We start from the raw sequence: 18,372 nt of genomic DNA, 5'->3' as shown, positions 1-18,372 counted from the left end.
TGGCACAAAATCCACATGCACAGTGTTAATTTGACTATGAAAGTGTAAACAGAGTAGACCCATGGCCTGTAAGTTTGTGCATAACTACTGTATGTAGTCTCCATTCCTCGGTGTCCTATTTTCTCACTGACCCCCCCCCCCCCATTCCATTTTATGTCATTATAGAGAACACATCTGGATATAATTAAAGCCCTCCCCTCTTCTCCTCTCCCAACCCTTTCTCGTCATCCCTCCTTGTGACTCTCTCGCTTCTGTCCTCTCAGCATCTCTTGTCTCTGTCTGTCTTATCCTATTTTGATTACCCCCTACCATTCTTACCCACACATTCATTTTCTCCGCCTCTCCTCCAAAGGGTCTCCCTCCCCCGTGCTTCACCTCTCGTCTCCCGCTGCCACCTCCCCTCTTTAGCTGTAGTTTGTTGCTTTGTGAGCACACGGCATCATGAAGCCTGAGGACTGCATCTGGGCTCTCTCTCTGCTCCTGTCCCTCAGTTTAGCACAAGAACAACAGACCAACTATACCAGGTGAGTTGGTGTTTTCCTTATGTGCAAGTTTTGGCTACTTGAAATGGAAAGTACCTTCTCAAGAGGGGGTGGCGTAGTTCTTAAAGAGGTTGGATGATGTTGCATTTGGTTTGGATGTGATAACGGTTCCTCATAGCTTTTTGTGATTCATAATGATAAAACAGAGCAGTGTGTAAAGTTAAGAATCAGAAGGACAGTCTCTGAATAACTAAATAACTGAGTCAATTTAATTCTCATTCAGTATTTATTATGACTGCAGTGTCCTGTTGGTTTTCTGAGCCGTGATGTGGGGTAAGCTGAGTCTGCGCCTGTGGTGGCTGAGCTGCTCCAGATGTTATTGCTTTTGCGTCTGTCTGTGGGGTCGATTCAGGATGCTTTGGCTCCAGAACTGCTTGGCTCTGATCAACAGGCGTCTGTCTCACTCTACTGGGGTTCTGCAGTCTGAGTTCCTTAAATAGTTGTTTTTTCCATTGTGTCTCAGGCGAGACGTTTTGAAAGGGATTGGCGTGGGTCTAAGAGGACCTATATATTTTTTTTATTGTTGTCGTTCTTCAGCAATGAGTGATGATGATAAGTCTTACAGAGAAAAGCTGTCATGGAGAGATGAATAGAAAATGAAATATTTTTGTCTTGAGTGTCTGTGTTTTTTTGCATTATATTTTCATACTGCAAATATATGCATTTTTAACCTTTATTTCCTGTCTCCATCAAAGTATCATTCAAATTATTATGAAAGTAATTTGATCATAGTTTTTTTCCCATTATACATTGCTCAAGGACTTCAGAAAGAGCCAGCTCTAGATGCTGTGAACATACTCTCTCTTTCATTGTCCTCTGTACCAAATGACAGTGGCAAATAAATACAGGGTATCTGTAATGAAGTATACACACTTGATTCCAATCAAAATGTTATTATATTGCCAAGGAATCTGTTTTAAATATCTATTCTGTATCTTCTGGCCTGTCATTTTCCCTATTTAAAACAAATGTCTATCTTCTCAGTCAACAGACTGACTAGCAGACTAAAACTAGCTCATAGACAGTAATGAAAAACAAACATTTGGCTAAAATAAATAAATTCAAGGATGGTTTGTGTGTCTGTCAGCTATAGTTTGGACTAGGGAATTTTCCTTTGCAGAAAACAACTTTCAGACTGATTGAGTTTCATTTGAATAATGACACACTTGATTTGATGCAGGATATAAAATGACCATGAGGTTATAGCACAACTTTAAAGCTTCCAGCTTTAATTTCAAGTAGTTTTCAACCATATCAGAAGAACAGCCATTTTTTGTTGTTTTGTTATTCTAGCAGGGTACTACCCAAAATACTACCCGACTCTTGTTATTTATCGTTATCACCTTTTTTGCAATTTGGTATATTGTAACCTGTGTGCTGTACACAACACAGATGTGTTATTGGACCACCCAGACCAGCTGTAGAACTTAACAGTTTGCAAGAGTCATGTTGTTCTTTGTTCTTTATTTTCAGTTGAAGCTAAAAGGAAATTTGTGAGATGAAACAATCATCTGTTCTGATTAATATCATCACCTTTTAAGATCTTTGGGAAAGCCATGATCATAGCCATGTACAGGGTTAGAGATGTTGAAATACAAGTTGAGTCACAGTTTAATTCTTACAACGATGCAGTGAAACGCTAAATAATTGTTGAGTAACAAAACCCTCTGCGGAGGTGTTTTAAGGACAAGAGGGGACACATTCTTGTTGGAGCGGCTTAAGGGATTTGCAGATCTCAACAGGTCATGATTCACAGTATGTGTGAGGAATTAGTCAAACTGGGGCTGTGTTAATATAGATGATATATTGTGCTAATATCGCATAACACATCATACAATATTCATAATATTCTGTATCCCTACGTCATTATAGTGCTATTCTTTCCATTGTCCCACCTCGTACATTCCAGGCCCGTTTTCCACTGTGGAGGAGAGCTGGTTTCAGACTCTGGATTTGTTGGCAGTGAGGGATTTCCAAGCTTCTACAGACCCAACAGCAAATGCACTTGGCGGATCACTGTGAGTCACTGAACCCCAACTAGCTCACACCCACACTCAGCCGTCGATATTTTCACCCAAACAGCCTTCATGAGATGTTCTGTCTGAATCCAGGTCCCAGAGGGCAATGTGGTCATGCTCTCCTTCCGCATCTTTGACCTGGAGGCTGACGCGCTCTGTCGCTATGACTACCTGGATGTGTACAACGGCCACTCCAACATGGTCCAAAAGCTCGGACGGTTTTGTGGGACTTTCCGGCCTGGCGCTCTTATGTCCACCACCAATACCATGATGCTGGAAATGGTGTCTGACGCGGAGAACCAAGGGAGAGGCTTTGTGGCTTATTTCAGTGGAGGCAAACCCCATGCAGATGGTATTCATGTATATTTGACCATTGTTTCCTATCCCGGTCAACGGGACCCCTGCACTTCTGGTTTTCCATCTCACCAGGACGTTAATTGCTTTCTGGTGTCCTTGGTAGGATGGAAAACCAGCAGTACTTGGGGGGGTCCCAAGGTCAGGCGTTGAAAAACTGCTGTTTTATAACACAATATGGTTTGGTGTATTCATTAATCTACCTAATACAACTTCTTTCAGATGATCAGTTCTGTGGGGGGAAGATGACAAAAGCCCAGGGAGAAATCATAACACCCAACTGGCCAGACAAGAAATACCCCCCAGGCATCACCTGCTCCTGGCTTGTTACTGTGGAACCTGACATGGTCACTTTCACAAGTTTCTGATATTCTATTTACACATCTTTTGTGCAGTCACCATACAGTACATCACAGTTCTGTTTCTGTCTTCTGTGTCTTTTTTTTACCAGGTTGTTGAAGTGAAGTTTGACAAGTTTGGCTTAGAGTCTGACACCTACTGCCGCTTTGACTATGTGGCATTCTTCAATGGAGGAGAGAGAGACGACTCTCGTCTGATTGGAAAATACTGTGGCGATAAGAGCCCTGAGTAAGTAGCGATACAGAGCAGTGTTTTTATTTCAAGGACCCTCATTTTGGTATGCATTAGGCCACAGACTCCCATAACGAGAGTGTACAATATTACATTTGTAGACTCTTAAGAGTTACAGAACTGTAAGGTTCATTTGGTTCCTAACTATCAATAATTTAGCTGGGGACCCCGGCCCGGACCCCAATTTCAGAACCTCTGAGTAGTACTGTAAGGTTATAGTCATGGTTTTCTTTTCTTTCTTATTTTTTTGTCATCGTCACCTATGCCTGTCCATCCTGGTAGGAGCCCCCCCCCCCTCTTTGTGTTCCTTGCTGATGGTTTCTTCTTTTTCTTTTCCCATCAACAGTTTTTTTCCTCATCTGATTGAGGTCTATGAACAGGGGGTGTTGTTTTGTTTCCTTTGTTAAATGTGTCTCTTTGAGGCTGTAAACACACACACCGGGGCGAATTCTTCATGCGAATAAATACGTTTTTTTTAAACCTTATAAAGTCAATGCAAGCGTCCACATCAGTTTCGCGAAGCGAAAAAGCGTCTTTTAATTATTCGGAACGAGTCCGAATTTTGCGTATATTCGCATATTCGCCGGTGTGTAAGGACCTTTACAGTGATTAAAGGGATATTTCACTTTCAAAAACAATTCGGGTCATTTTATCGTCTACCCAGGCTATTGGGAGCACCCCGGACAGTTTTTAAGTTGCTTGATTCAGTATTTAGATATTTGATATTTATTTGATCAGACATGCCCCCTTCCTATATAAACCCATTGTAACTTCAAACTCCATTTTAACCATGTTAGATTCATCGGAAACACTCGTCCTTGTTTCTGGTGACTGATATTGTCCTTCTCTGTGTTTTTTCAATTACTCTTTTCATTAGTTTTTTATATTTCTTTTGGAAAATGAAAACAATTAAATACAATTAAAAAAAAATACAATAAATGAAAAAAGTAATTGAAAAAACACAGCCCCCTCACAGGAGGGCAGGATGAGTCACCAGAACCAAGGACGGGTGTTTTTGATGAATATAATGTATAATGTAAAAAATTTAGTTTGAAGTTATAATGGGTTTGTATCGGAAGGGGGCGTGTCTGATAAAATGAATATCAACTATCTAAATACTGAATCAAGCAACTTAAAAACTGTCTGGGGGGCTCACAAAAGCCTGAGTAGACGATAAAATGATCCAACATTTTTTTGAAAGTGAAATATCCCTTTAAGGGCTTTACAAATACATTTGAGTTTTGGCTTCTCATCTGTTCCCTTTCTCTCTCTCTCTCTCTCCTCCCGGTGACACCCACAGAACCATTGTCACCAACGCCAATGTGATGCTTGTCCAGTTTGTGTCTGACCTCAGTGTGACGTCTGATGGCTTCAGGGTCAGCTACAACAGCATCCCACGTGGTTCTCGATCCACTTCCACTGACTCTGCGTCAGGACCTCGGGTGGGGTCAAGCCCTTCAAAACCTGTGGTAAAACCTAAACGTCCTGCCACCACCACTACTCAGCCTCCCACCACCACAACCAAATATGTTGCCCCTCCTGCGCCAGTGCCCACCAGAAAACTCAAGCCAGTCAAACCATCTAGACCCCGTCTTGTACCAGGGGTAGCCAAGAGGCCAAAGAAGCCAGGTAATTGATGATACGTATTTGTTGCATCTACATGCATGGAATCATGTATTTTCTTGTTTACAAAGTACTTTACAAGCACTTTGGATGAATGCTTTACGTGTTGTTATATTCCAGTTCCTCAGAATCCACTCTGTGCCAAAGCATGTAAGAGAGATGGAACTATCAAGACCAGTTTCTGTGCCAGCGAATTTGGTGAGTTCCATGCCATTCACCACTGTGCACATAAAGGCCCTTGGACACAGAGTCCAATTGCAAATGTTCAAAACTTGACTAGAGGTCTACGCGAGGCCCCGTCACATGCATGTTGTGTCTGACACCAGTGCAGTGCATGATGTCCACCGGCCGGCCCACCAACCTACTCGTTAGGCAATTTTGATATAGGATAGGATGCAGTAATCAAACTGGGTTCCATTTAAAAAGAAATGATGCACCATCATAGCCACAAGATAAAAGAAAGAAATGTAAGAAAATATCAAGGGTCAGTTTTGAGTGAATGTTCTCGAGATACGTGAACTACAGGCACGCACAGTCGCACACACGCATAGATTTTGTGCATTTATAGTAGGATATCTTGTTGAATTGTTTTGGCTAATAATTGAACCCTGTCTGTCTCCTCTTCCAGTGATAACAGGGAAGGTGACATCACTGACCCCTGGGCCTCAGGGAACTCTTAACATCAACCTCTCCCTCATCAAGGCCTACAAGGCAGGTCGGTTGACCATCACGCAAGCTGGAGAGGCCATGTCTGTGAAGCTGGTCTCACAATGCAAGAAATGCCCATTGCTACGCAAAGGTATGGCATTTATGGATTTACTGATTCTGACAAACAAGTGCACAAACACGCGCACACACGCACGCGCGCACACACGCACACGCACGCACACACACACACACACACACACACACACACACACACACACACACACACACACACACACACACACACACACACACACACACACACACACACACACACACACACACACACACACACACCACAGATTAATTTGTTTTTGATATGTATAAGACTGACTCAAAAAAACATGTTTAACATTTTTTTTATTTCTGTAAGGTATGAACTATATAATCATGGGTCAAGTGGATGAAGAAGGACGTGCGACCCTGGCTCCTGGTGCATTCACAGCTCCATATAAGGCCCCTCATCACAAACTGCTCAACAACATCAACAACCAGCCCTGTTAACCTCACACTGAAGTCTACCCAGGCCACAATAACACCATGCCAAACAAAATCCAGAAATTGATGCACAACCACAGTTGCAATGTGAAATAAGCACTATATTCCAGTTACAGTTTTATATGATGCAATAAAGGAATATACTGTACGCCACAATGATCTTGTTATCTTGTCATCTTACCCCACACTCCAGATGTATAATTTATGTATAAATAAAGGATTTGTAATTCTTTGACATTCATATTTATTTTGTATTGGCTGTCAACAAAAGGACATAAATATGTGCCAAATCTGTCTTTAAACTTACCGTAATGAGTTTGTAAGCTGTCTGCATCCATCTTGTGAATTGTGGGTAGGCCTGCCTCCCTTTAGTTACCACCAGAAGCCACCATGCTCCACTCCAATCTCTTGCTGCAGATATGTGACTGCTTTTTCAGGTAGGCTTAAGTTTTGTCTTGTGTCCTAGTTGTCTTTATTATGGAATAAGCATTATTTGTTACGAAGCACAAATGTTAAATATTTTGCTTGTTGGAAGATCCATCTGTATAGAATGCACCATTTTCAAGTGTCATCAGATGCAGCAGTGCCACTATGTGGCCTTTATTATAAATGAAAATCCAGACAGGAACTAGAAAAGTGTACTCCTACAAGATTTTGTATGACCAACAGTTCAAGAGTTATAGGCCAAAACGTGAAGTGGGCTGTTGTAGCACCACCATGAGGCCGAATTCAACAATTTGAAGGTTCTTCCTTGGCCTAGTTGCAATTGGACGTTGGGTTCTATAGAGTTAATGTGAACCGATTTGCTTGAGGTTTGGACAAAATGTGTAGGAGTAATATTTGCAAAATTCGGCCTCCTGGTTTTGCTATTTCATTGTATCCACAAGGTCGCTTGGGCGTCGGAAAAAGACAGCTTTCATTCAAAATCAACCATAATTGAACATGTTTTGTCCATATTCTCATTCTGGCATGCTCTTAAGTGAACTATTAGAGCCAGTGCCCCAGATACGATTCCAGGCCTGGCCAGCTAAAGATTCAATGGCAGTTCAAGTTTCCCCTTTTTTTTAAATGGTGATTGTTCGCTTGCTTTTGCCATTGTTTAAATCGCATCTGCATCTTCCAACATGCTCTTTCCCAGTTCAGGGCAAGACAAAAAATAAATTTGGTTCCAGTTACGAACTAGCCGGTCATCGGTCATTATGTTATATAATATATGTATATGACAGTCTTGTATCAAGGCTACTTCCGAACCAACTTTTAGGGTTCTGAACCAATTCATTTTCAGTGGAAACGCTCTGACTCTGAAAAAGAACGGAACCGGTTCAACCCTGTTGGAAAGGGGCCTCTAATGAAAAAATAGATGGGTGCAGAGTAAAACGTTCCAACAGATGGTTTTAAACAATAACCTAAATCTCAGTAGTTGTGCCATAATGAACCCTGATCATCAGTGGATGTATCTAGTAAATTCAGTGATTCTGTCAGGGGGAAGAGGTGTTTGCTGGGGATTTTTTTTACTCAAGTCCTTGCCGCTGTGCACGCCGAGTTTGAAATCGGTTGGTCCCATATCTGTCAGTCCATGTCCCTTTTATGCCCATATGTGGAGATTTCTGATGCATCAGTATATGCCTATATATGGGCATGCCTCCTTTTGTGCCCATATGGACCTGACTGATTTGTTTTCGCCTGATGCCATAACGAAACATTGAGATTAGACAGCACTCTCTATATGTTGTCATAGTGACGTGGCCATGGTTTGTTTATGGTTATGTCTGAGTGACGTGGCTGTGGTCCGCCTGCCCTCCCATAAGCCAATTTTAATAGGATCAGTTGGATGTAATGCTGAGAAAACCTCTGTTTTCTCAATAATCTTTGACAGATTACGTAGGTAAAAAAAATAAAAAGAAGGGAAATTTTTTTTTCATTATTCACAGTTTTCCTGTATAATGATCATATTCTTATACAAAATACTGGTTGCACCTATTGACACAACCCAATTACACTTGGAAATGTTGCTTCTACCTTCTACAATCAAATTCTACTCTTTACTGAAGAAAGTGACACTGAAAATCAAACATAAGGTCAATTCTATTTTCAGGCTGATGTATTTGTGTGTGTGCAAAGTTTCACGCCGATCTGTCCAACTGTGCTGGAGATTAGCTGTTCACAGACACACACATGGACGCACAGGGGCGAAAACATAGTCTCCGGCCTTTGGCCTTCCGGCCTGGTGGAGACATTGAGGCTTATATGCCTAGGGCCTATTACACGAAAGGAAAATTAAATAAGCCTGGATTTAAGTCAAATCCAGGTTTGACAAAGTCTGGTCCGTACAGCCTGGTTTATTCCGTTCCATGAACGCCAAGCCAGGCTGAAAAGGAGCGACCTTGTCAAGCCAGGCTGTGTCGAGCCAGGATGGTAAGGCCAGGCTTCACGTATTCCTATAAAAGACCATGAAAGTCGATAGCAGAATTCTTGATCTTGACCAATCATGGAGCCCAAAACCAGAGTGGCGTTCTTCTCTGTGGCTGAACAGCAGCACTGCAGCAGCTCATGGAACGGTGGCGTTCCCAGGAATTACATTTAGGGCAGGCGAGATTCCCCCCCGTACTCGGGGAAAAATCTCGGGAGAAAGAAGTTAACACCCCCCGTGGTCAAGAGCCCCCCCCCCCCCCCCTGGGAAAAAAATCTCCTGTTATCAGACAGTCTGAGGTTGGCAGGTGTGTAGCCTACCAGTTGGTGTTGAGCTAATAAATCATCAGCCCAGACATCAATAGGCCTATTAAAACATAAGACATTTTTGATAGTCAAAGATGTCTAATGTTATAATGTCTGATAGGAGGAGGCGGAGATTAAAGAGAAACAGCTGTCTTTCGCTGTGATGTTTTTTTAAATAGATCTCTAAAGCATTAATATAGGCCTAGCCTGTTCTCTTCAATTTGACTCCTTTAGGTTTTGGCAAATGGCAACACAATAGTCAGAAATCAGACCATTTACTTGTAGCTCTTTATTGAAAACAGTAGTAAAAAATATAGGCTATACTGTATGAGATGAATATAAAACAGCAGTATGAATTAGTCACAAACAATACAAGTGACACATATAATGGCTGATATACTTGATCCAGCATTTAAATTTAGAATTTTTACATCAGTATTTAATTCCAACCCTCACCCTGACAGGATTAATCTCCTAAACCCATACTGTTGCTTTCAACTCCCTCTCAGACGCCCTCTGCTGGCCGCAGCAGCCTCCTGCTCCACGGTGATGTGAGGCAGGCATGTTCTTGTAGACGGCCCTGCTGTAGGGGATGAAACACAGGCCGAGCTGTAGGTGTTTTGCCAGGCGGCAGTAAGCAGCCAGCGCCAGAACCAGGAGAGGGGTGAGCAGCAGAAAGCCCACGACCAAGAGAGCCACGCAGCCTCCGTCATCCAACAAGTCTGAACAATACATAGATGTTCCATGGGGCTGCACCTGGAAAACAGCAATAGAAGACAGAAGAGAAGTGGGGGGTATTATTAATGATAGAAATATAACATTTCCGAAGAAGCACATGCATACACAGACACACAGACACACAGACACAGACACACACACACACACACACACACACACACACACACACACACACACACACACACACACACACACACACACACACACACACACACACACACACACACACACACACACACACACACACACACACACAGACAAAAACTATGAATTATGCCACAAACAAACCAAACCATTCTAGCTCATCTCTCTAAAGCAATGGTTCTCAAAGTGGGGTCAGAGGACCCCAGGGGTCATTGAGGGGGTTCCAGCGGGTCCCCAGCTAAATTATTGGTAACTCTGAGGGTGGATACAGGAAGAGCATGGGCACCTAAACATTGAGGGCACCTCAATGTTATTTTCCCCCAAAATATTAAAAATAAAAAAAGAAAAGAAAATGGTCTTAAGTAATTGAAGTATACTGTACATGACTTGAACATGAACGGTACATCATTATCAGACCTAAATGTAGGCTACCCTTCAACTCCTTATTTATAGCCTACCCACAATGGCTGGCAAGCCACAGGTTTTGTTGCAATTGCAGAAATTGTAGAAATATTAGGCCTTACATTTCAAATGTTCAAGCATTTTCAAATCATGTATACTTTACAGTACTTCCATGTTCACATTTTGGGAAAAAATAGCCATTTGAATTTAACATTGAGGTGCCCACAATGTTTAGGTTCCCACTCTTCTGGTTGCCCTCAGTAGAGTTAAGGGAGTCTGTGGCCTAATGCGTAGTAAACTGGGGGCTCCTTGAAATGATTTTTTTTTGAGAATTACTGCTCTAAACGTATGTCTTAAACATAGACCAATGTCCATTGTCCAAACATAGACTCACCGTGGAGTGACAGAGGAAGCCAGAAATGATCATGACTAGTGAAGGGGTCATGATGGTCGCAAATATGATACTGGCCAGCACCCCGTTGACCAGCGCTATGACCAGGTTCTGTGCACTGACCAGGACAGAACATGCCCAGCAGTCCAGAGATCCCCTCAGCTCCAGAGGGGGGTCTCCTCCCACCTCACTGCCGCCTAGCGAGTATGGGGGAGGCACGACGACCCCTGACCCTACTCCGGTAGAGGATCCTGGGTCGGAGAGTGGCTGCTCGCTAAGTGTCTTCTCCAACGTACCGTTCCGTTGCAGACTCATCTTCCTTGTTGGCTGTGGTGGAGGTAAGATATGTTATTGTTTACTATACATTTGTATTGTGATGATATTGATAATTGTATCACTATAATTTGGATCCCTGGTTGTCTACGTCCTAGAAAACCAGGGGTGTTATTACTATTATCATCATTATTGTTATTGCTGTTACTATTATTATAATTATTATTAGTTATTAGTTGTTGTTGCTGTTATAGTTTTTATTTATATTTTTTACATAGTTTGGTTGAAATGTAGCTCTGGACCAGAGCGTTATAGCGAGAGAACTCGCTAAAGCTCTGGACCAGAGCTAATTGAAATGGGTGAGAAGTCATGTCTCTGGTGAGTGTTGTTAGGATAATAGTTTCATCTCACAGTTTTGTGGTGTAATAAACAATGCAGTGTAAAAACAGCAGAATTGCCTCTTAGTATACAGTTAAATATGCGACTTCCTGTGTTGAAATAGGATAAGAAGAATAACCACATTATTTAAGTATAGCATGCCACCCATTTCCTCCAAAGATCCCCCCCAAAAGCTTGAGATTGCTGTTACATGAAGTAATGGGTTCCCTAAATGCTGTGCTGAAAGGTGTGGAAAGTCAACACAGATAACTTAAGCAACTCTAAGTGGGAGGAAATGGACTCCACTGACCCCACCTCCAAACTCCAGGATAACCACTACCCAGAACAATGAGCCGGGAACAGCCAGCCAGTTCTAAAAGCTCCCACAGTGTCAGGACACTGTTCTTAGAATTGAACTTGAGCACTGTTTGTACCACTTCACACATTAGATTTATTTACATACCTGCTCACTTGATGTTAGTGATGACAGAGTTATGGTCCACATACAGGTATTTTAGCTCTGATTCATAAATCTTCATCCTATTACCTTATTGCTTTGAATTACAACATGTAAACTTTAGTGGTTGTAATCTGAAGAGAGCTAATTCCAATATGTTTCTGTTTGAGCGGTCATTATCATGCTCAAGTACTATCAAGTAGGCTAGTACCCAGTGACGCTGTGGGCTTGAAATGCTGTCTTTCCTGTCTCCGTGGTCTGTCAGCATGTACAATATTTGAAGGAAATGCAATTAAAGCGAAAAAGCTGCATTCCAGAAAGTGTCTATGTGGCTACTGTATCTATCCAGTCTCCCTTTTGCTAGATCACCTAAGACTTCCCTCTTGATGACATCATCAAAAATCTAAATAGCTAAGGTCATTGGAATAACATACATTCAATCTATATTCCGCAAATGATGCATGGTATCCTATGTTATATCTGTAATTGATTTCAGTAAAAGGAGTGTCCAAGTAATGATGAAAATATATATAATGCTGAAAATATCTCTGCATTAGAATCAGAATCAGAAAGATTTTTATTGCCAGGTATGTCCACATACTGTATACAAGGAATTTGTCATTTTAATTGACACATTAATAACTTGACCATGGGAAGTTATGAAGATTTAAAGTCCATTAGTTATCAGGTTGACTTCACTAATGAATACTTGAGAAATGGGGAGAAGAGTGTTTACTCACTTTGTGGTCAGCCTGGTTATCTCTCTCCGTCTTCGCAGAGTTAGACAGTGTCCAGAAGTGGTGGAGTTCTGAAAGACCCGAAGAACAGTGAAAAGTCTGAGGGAAAAAACCCGAATAATCTTTTTGAGACTTCAACAGTATTCTCTTGGTGTGGATCTTCTTTGTCTGAAAAATCCGTTCTTGAAGTCCGAATCCAGGCTTCAAAAGACGATCCCTACATCTACTGGATAATGTCTGATGAGATGCTGTCCAGAATATATTTCAATATCGATGCCTTTAGACTTCCTCGAAAACATCTAGAAGAGAGGTGTGCATGTTTCCTACTGATCCTCACTCTTCCTTTCCTAACATTCTGTTTCCTAACTCTGACTCCAGACTGACTTGTGATTGACTGACTAAGTGGGTAGGAGTTTGCGTTTCGTCTGCTTCGGTGCCTATACGGCTGCACAAGGAAAGCCTGCCAGGCTATTGCTGTGATAACCCTCAAACCCAGTGGGAAGTCAGGGGGGGTTGGGGGTGGGGGCAACGCGCTATAGGGAGAGAGAGTGTTTATTTGGATAGATTAGAGCAGTCAGGGCATGCTGCCCGAAGCACAGCCCTTTATATAACTACTGAACACTTCTTCACTTTCCAAGATAATAGAGAGTAAAAATAAATAAAGAAAATGAAAATGAAAAAAGATGGTTCCAAGTGTTTTTCAGGCAGTTTCTGACTTTATAAAACACAAACATATAAAGCTGCCAATACCCAATATATACCCAGCTCTTTTTTTGTGCAAAGGTCTCTTTCAAAGTGAGCGTTCAATAGCACAGCTCTTACAATATGTTACAAAGTTCATCAGATCATAGAAATGATGATTGCAGGAATTGGGCCAAGACTTGTGCCAACATAGACTCCACCATACCTAGACAAAACACAGAACTCTGAAATGAAAAGGTTGAGGGCAGGGGCTGGGTCATGCAAGCTAGGGTTGTTTTAGATTTATTCTAGGGGCCGGGATAACACTGGATTGGCCCTTGGCCTTTTGATGAAAAACAGAACACTGCATTCGCAAAACTAGGAAATGAGGATGGGGGAGCAGCGAGTAATGTGGCGGGAGAGAGACGCCATCAGGGGACTGATAAGAGGCCAGAGGGGCCCAGTTCAAAGGGTGAAATTAGTATTTTGATATCTGTTCTCATTTTTCTTTTTCTTTCTTTTTTCCCTTTCTGGGTAAACTTGTTTATTTCTTTTTTGGGCAGATATATTCTCTGGAGAGAATTGGATCATTTGAGCGATGGGTGTTGGGGAAAAAAAGTTAAGTGTGATGAAATGTCTCATGCCACTTGTTTCCCCGTGTACAAGAATATGCTGTTGGTAGGGAAGTTTTAGAGGCTTTGAAAGAATGATGGAGGTGTATATATGCTTCCCGGTGATATATAATAAGCTTAGCTGTTATTTCACTCCCAATGCCATGGAGCTTATTGTTTATAATGTCTGTGTGTATGTTGAGTTCCAGGAGGTTGGTAGAGGAAGAGCGTTCTTCCTGTCCTTGGAACCAGGATATCCGTTGTTGTATCCACGGTCTAAGATGAGGTGTCCCCACTTCCTCAAATTTTTTTCTCATGTCCTTTAACCCCTTGTCCCAAAGATAGCAAAGAGAGGGAGGGCTAGTTAACATCTCTAAAACTTGGTTACCTAGTTGCCACCTCGGTTGCCACACACCAAAACTGCTTGATCGGTGGTCAGCGAATACACTAAAAACTGCAAACATACATTTATCTATTAATTCACGAAACATGTGTATGTATGTATGTATGTATGTATGTATGTATGTATGTATGTATGTATGTATGTATGTGTGTGTGTGTGTGTGTGTGTGTGTGTCCCAGGCATACTGTAAATTGTTTGTGCTGCTTAGCCCCATAAGTCCCTGATATAACATTTTTGTTTTCTAACTGAAGATATTAGACTGACAAGATTGAGAAGGTGTTGCAGATAGCAGCTTAACTGCAAAATTGTGATGAGAATTTCACATCCGAGTCTAACCTAATCCTACAATATACTACATTACAAGTATCATCCTAAATATTACTATTATGTTTATCATGCAGGTATGTCTCACAAGAACTGCGGTTTAAAAAAGTTTTTACATTACACCTTGCATTTACTGTCAGATTACTGTCAAGAAGCTGTATAGCACTGTGATATACAGCAGACTATTTGATCTCTAGACAAAGTGGAATGACGTATGTGTTGGTAATGGAATTAAAACATTCACTTCACATAGGCTTAACAATGCTTCTGTTGCACAGTCATGCCCAGGATGGCCTGTCCAGGTTTTTCCTGTCGGCGAGTAAGACAGGAACAAGCATTCATTCAAGCAGTCAAAGACCAATACTCATTCTTAAAGAATTTATCAAAACATTTTATCTTCCTTAACAACAATACAATATGTCACAGAAAAATCACAGAGGAATTTAAGAGAGGTCTGGCTCATGTTCTCTTCTATGAGTTTTTTTTTTCTTTTCCATTTTTTTCAAGTGAGTGCAGCATAAATAAAAAAAAGCAGTCAAGAGGGAGAAGAGCAATAATACAATGTTCAAATTAGGGCTGGGCAATATATCGGTATTATACCAATATTGAGATATTAGACTAGATATCGTCTGGGATTTGGGATATCACAAGTCTTATCCTGGTTTGAATCACTTAAACCCTATTTTATACTTGCCCGGCCCTAGTTCAAATAATACATATGAGGACAAGACACAAAACAAACTTAACCTCGACACCGTTAAAAATCACATCCCTAAAAGTCTCTTTTCAAAAGTGTCAAGAGTTACAACTACTGCTAAAGTTCATCATAAAACCACTAATGCCTCACGAGTTTCATACAATGTACAAAACAAAAAGAAAAAGGTTCTGTGTTATCGGTTTGATACAGTACAAATACATCATTCCATTTAATTGACCAGTAAACAGAAGTGACATGGTTCTAAGCACCAACCTGTTGGTTTGAGTTATATTCATTGACTTATCTTCATACATCATTCTATGCAGTTTAATGTGGGGATGGTGAGGCAAGGAGGGGTCTAGCACCAAGAAAATTAAACCTCCCCCTGATTGCACGCCCCCTGTCCAAATATTGTGACAATTGTCAAATTTTAAAATATCTTTCAGCCCCTTATCAGGTGAAAGTTCTATCAATATGCAATAAATATATTTAAGAAAACAACCATATACAGTATGAATAGTCACAATTTACAATTCTTACTTTACTCTGTAGTCAAAAAGAAAGCAAACAGCAACAAAAAGAGGTATAAATTTGGGAAGATATTCCCACTGTAATAATTAAAAGTGAAAAAGGATATCTCATGTATTACAGGTGTATTACAGCAACCACACCAAAGATAACTTTGCTGGACTTATGTAAAACACATTTCACATATACAAACTAGATTCTTTCACTTAAGAAACTCTTCTAGTAAACCTGAAAACAAATATATACAGTAAGTGGTGTGCACAGACCTAAAGGACCATACCGGTGGTCTGGCATGCTTAACCAATTGAGTACAACTCACAGTATACTTGACATTAATGCTGACCATTTTCCAAAGCATACCATAGTTTGACTGATTTTCAAGGAAGCCATTGGATACCATTAATTTCAGTACGTTAAGAAAATCAATTTGCAGAGAACTAAAACTTGCTTGAGAGCTATTTGAGAAGCAATTCAACACAGTGAACTTTATTGCGCTTTTATTTATTATTTTACTTTTCAATGCATTTTAACCACTTGAACCCTAGCATCCCTATTCTGGGCATGCCATCATAATAGGCAAGTCCAAGTGCTTAAAGGTGAACTGATTTGAAAAGTCTTGTCAAAAATAGTCCCTGGAGAAAATTTAGGAACAAAACGTCAAACAAAGGCAAAATCTATAAATAATGCTATATTATGCTGTGTCTATGTATGGTGTATATGGCAGAAGGTGTGAAGATGTGACATGTAATGACAACGGTATGGTCCTTCAGCAAGAGCTATGGCAAAACATCTGAAAAGGGCACATCGTAAGGGAAAAGACGGATAGAAAACTTTTTATGTTAATTTGTATGGATCTGAAAATATATCTTATTTCCAAAGATCATGAAGACCCAAACTAGCCCCACCCATAAAACCATATTGTTAGACTGCAGACCATATTATGACATATACAGTCATCAATTTGAATACATGTTTAAGCTCCAAAAGGTTTGTTGTGAAATAAAATATTCCAAAAAAATCCTTGAATGGAAAGGAATACTTTACGGTAAAATGTATTAGTATTGCCAGTAATTATAAAATGAAAAAAGTTTAAAATATATTTTTCAATTCAAAGTTAACACAAAAGTTACGGACAAAAATAGGACATTAGGACTTCAAAGAAAACATAAATCACAGGCCAAAGCTCTGGTATGCATGACGGTGACATCAGCTATTATTTGTCCCTTAAGGCTACCAAAATTAAACATGATGTCTGATGATTAGACTTTCCCCTTGCAGCTTTTGCTCTAGAGATGATTACATGTTCCATAGGTCATTTCTGCTCACTTGGACACCCGAAACAAAAAGGGTAGGGGTGATTATCCACCTTGGCACCCCTGTGCACGTCAGTGTATACAGTATATGAAGTCACAATTTACACATATTTACGTTCTCTGTAATCCAGAGAGAAAGACATGGATCCAAAAGAGGTATGACATTGGGAGAATATTCCCAATCGCAAGAAAAAAATAAAAATATATAATGGATCATACTTTTGAGATCATTGTACCATGACAATTTCGGATTCTGTAAAAAAAAATCACCACATTTCTACAAGATTTCCAACTAAGAATGAAACCATATTAGTCCTCTAGTAAACCCGTATCTTAGAGAAAGTGAAAAAATTATTGAATCGCTATTTTTTTTATACTTACATAAAACATTTGTGTGTGTGTGTTCAATCATCTAATTACCTCTTTTCTAAATACAGTTCACAAGGCCAATGTGGTGTACTTCTAGGCTGGTAAAACTTTTGAAATATCTAAGTCAGAATAAATAAGATTGGAGTAGCACCTCAAAGAGTAGGTTATACAGACAAGGGCGTACCTGAATACGAAACAAAATAGGAACCAGTATGATGCCATTGTGACAGTCAGCTACTTCGCAGCGATTCCCCTGCTGGTACCATACAATCACAGCAAATTCATGGACACATAGAACAACTAGATTGGTATAAAAAAGTTGGACTGGATTATGTGGATTTGCATAAAAGTACCTGAATTAATACACAAAACTGGCTACTTGATGCTTTTGAATCACAGCAGTGCCCGTTGAACATATGACCTGATTTCCAGTGCTTGGAATGCTCACATTAATTTTTTTCTCTTCACATGTCTAACATGCTTTTCATGAGTAGTACCAGTCTAGTCATTCTATTTCAAGACAAGTCCAATCAGCAGCTGGTATGGGGAAGACAGTGCGCAAAAAATTTAATTGGCTGAGAGTCCATACCTTATTGTGTGATGTAAACAATGTTGAGTAAACATGATTGGCTGTTCTGAAAGCAGTTGCAGTAAGAGATTGCCTTGGAGACATCGTTTGTGCTGCTGTTAAGAAGGAGTTTTGGTTATGGCTGACGCTTTCTTCAATCCAATATGGAGACTTCACTTTGAAATGGGTGTTGGAGCCTGAGGGGAAGAAACAGACACACGTTGCTCAGCTGGTAACCTTGTACTTAAAATATGCATGTTCATGTTCATGTGCGTGCGTGCATGCTTGTGTGTGTGCGCATGTTTGTGTGTG

General features: G+C 40.6%; 3 protein-coding genes across 6 annotated transcripts in view; 1 reads left to right on the top strand and 2 right to left on the bottom strand.

Moving 5' to 3' along the window:
• The first annotated feature begins 248 nt into the window (after positions 1–248).
• Positions 249–6,563, top strand: pcolcea (procollagen C-endopeptidase enhancer a). Its single transcript, XM_080434964.1, has 9 exons — positions 249–524; positions 2,452–2,560; positions 2,654–2,912; positions 3,137–3,261; positions 3,366–3,502; positions 4,806–5,134; positions 5,249–5,326; positions 5,757–5,927; positions 6,207–6,563. The coding sequence occupies exons 1-9, from the start codon at positions 442–444 to the stop codon at positions 6,335–6,337; spliced, it is 1,422 nt and encodes a 473-aa protein (XP_080291090.1). The 5' UTR covers positions 249–441; the 3' UTR covers positions 6,338–6,563.
• Positions 6,564–9,305: 2,742 nt separating this feature from the next.
• tmem88a (transmembrane protein 88 a) lies at positions 9,306–13,048 on the bottom strand. Its single transcript, XM_080435290.1, has 3 exons — positions 12,570–13,048; positions 10,725–11,048; positions 9,306–9,802 (listed from the first exon to the last, which is right to left on the bottom strand). The coding sequence occupies exons 2-3, from the start codon at positions 11,034–11,036 to the stop codon at positions 9,521–9,523; spliced, it is 594 nt and encodes a 197-aa protein (XP_080291416.1). The 5' UTR covers positions 11,037–11,048; positions 12,570–13,048; the 3' UTR covers positions 9,306–9,520.
• A 1,939-nt stretch (positions 13,049–14,987) lies between these two features.
• kdm6bb (lysine (K)-specific demethylase 6B, b) overlaps positions 14,988–18,372 on the bottom strand; it is a 32,252-nt gene continuing 28,867 nt past the window's right edge. For all 4 annotated transcript variants that reach the window (XM_080435414.1, XM_080435413.1, XM_080435416.1 and 1 more), the window contains one exon: positions 14,988–18,257. In XM_080435414.1, coding sequence (XP_080291540.1) covers positions 18,234–18,257 — 24 coding nt within the window. In that variant the 3' untranslated portion in view covers positions 14,988–18,233. The remainder of the gene's footprint in view (positions 18,258–18,372) is intronic.

Source organism: Gymnoscopelus braueri (assembly GCF_963280865.1).
Source record: "Gymnoscopelus braueri genome assembly, chromosome: 8".
Classification (NCBI taxonomy): domain Eukaryota; kingdom Metazoa; phylum Chordata; class Actinopteri; order Myctophiformes; family Myctophidae; genus Gymnoscopelus; species Gymnoscopelus braueri.
The sequence above is the reverse complement of the archived record's forward strand: the minus strand, read 5'-3'. Positions and strand labels throughout refer to the sequence as shown.

Coding starts and splice junctions, on each gene's coding strand:
- pcolcea (XM_080434964.1), top strand. CDS start 442: ATGAAGCCTGAGGACTGCATCTGGGCTCTCTCTCTGCTCCTGTCCCTC. Junction 5,135..5,248: donor CAAGAGGCCAAAGAAGCCAG/GTAATTGATGAT, acceptor GTTATATTCCAG/TTCCTCAGAATCCACTCTGT. Junction 5,327..5,756: donor TTTCTGTGCCAGCGAATTTG/GTGAGTTCCATG, acceptor CTCCTCTTCCAG/TGATAACAGGGAAGGTGACA.
- tmem88a (XM_080435290.1), bottom strand. CDS start 11,036: ATGAGTCTGCAACGGAACGGTACGTTGGAGAAGACACTTAGCGAGCAG. Junction 9,803..10,724: donor GCTTCCTCTGTCACTCCACG/GTGAGTCTATGT, acceptor GCTGTTTTCCAG/GTGCAGCCCCATGGAACATC.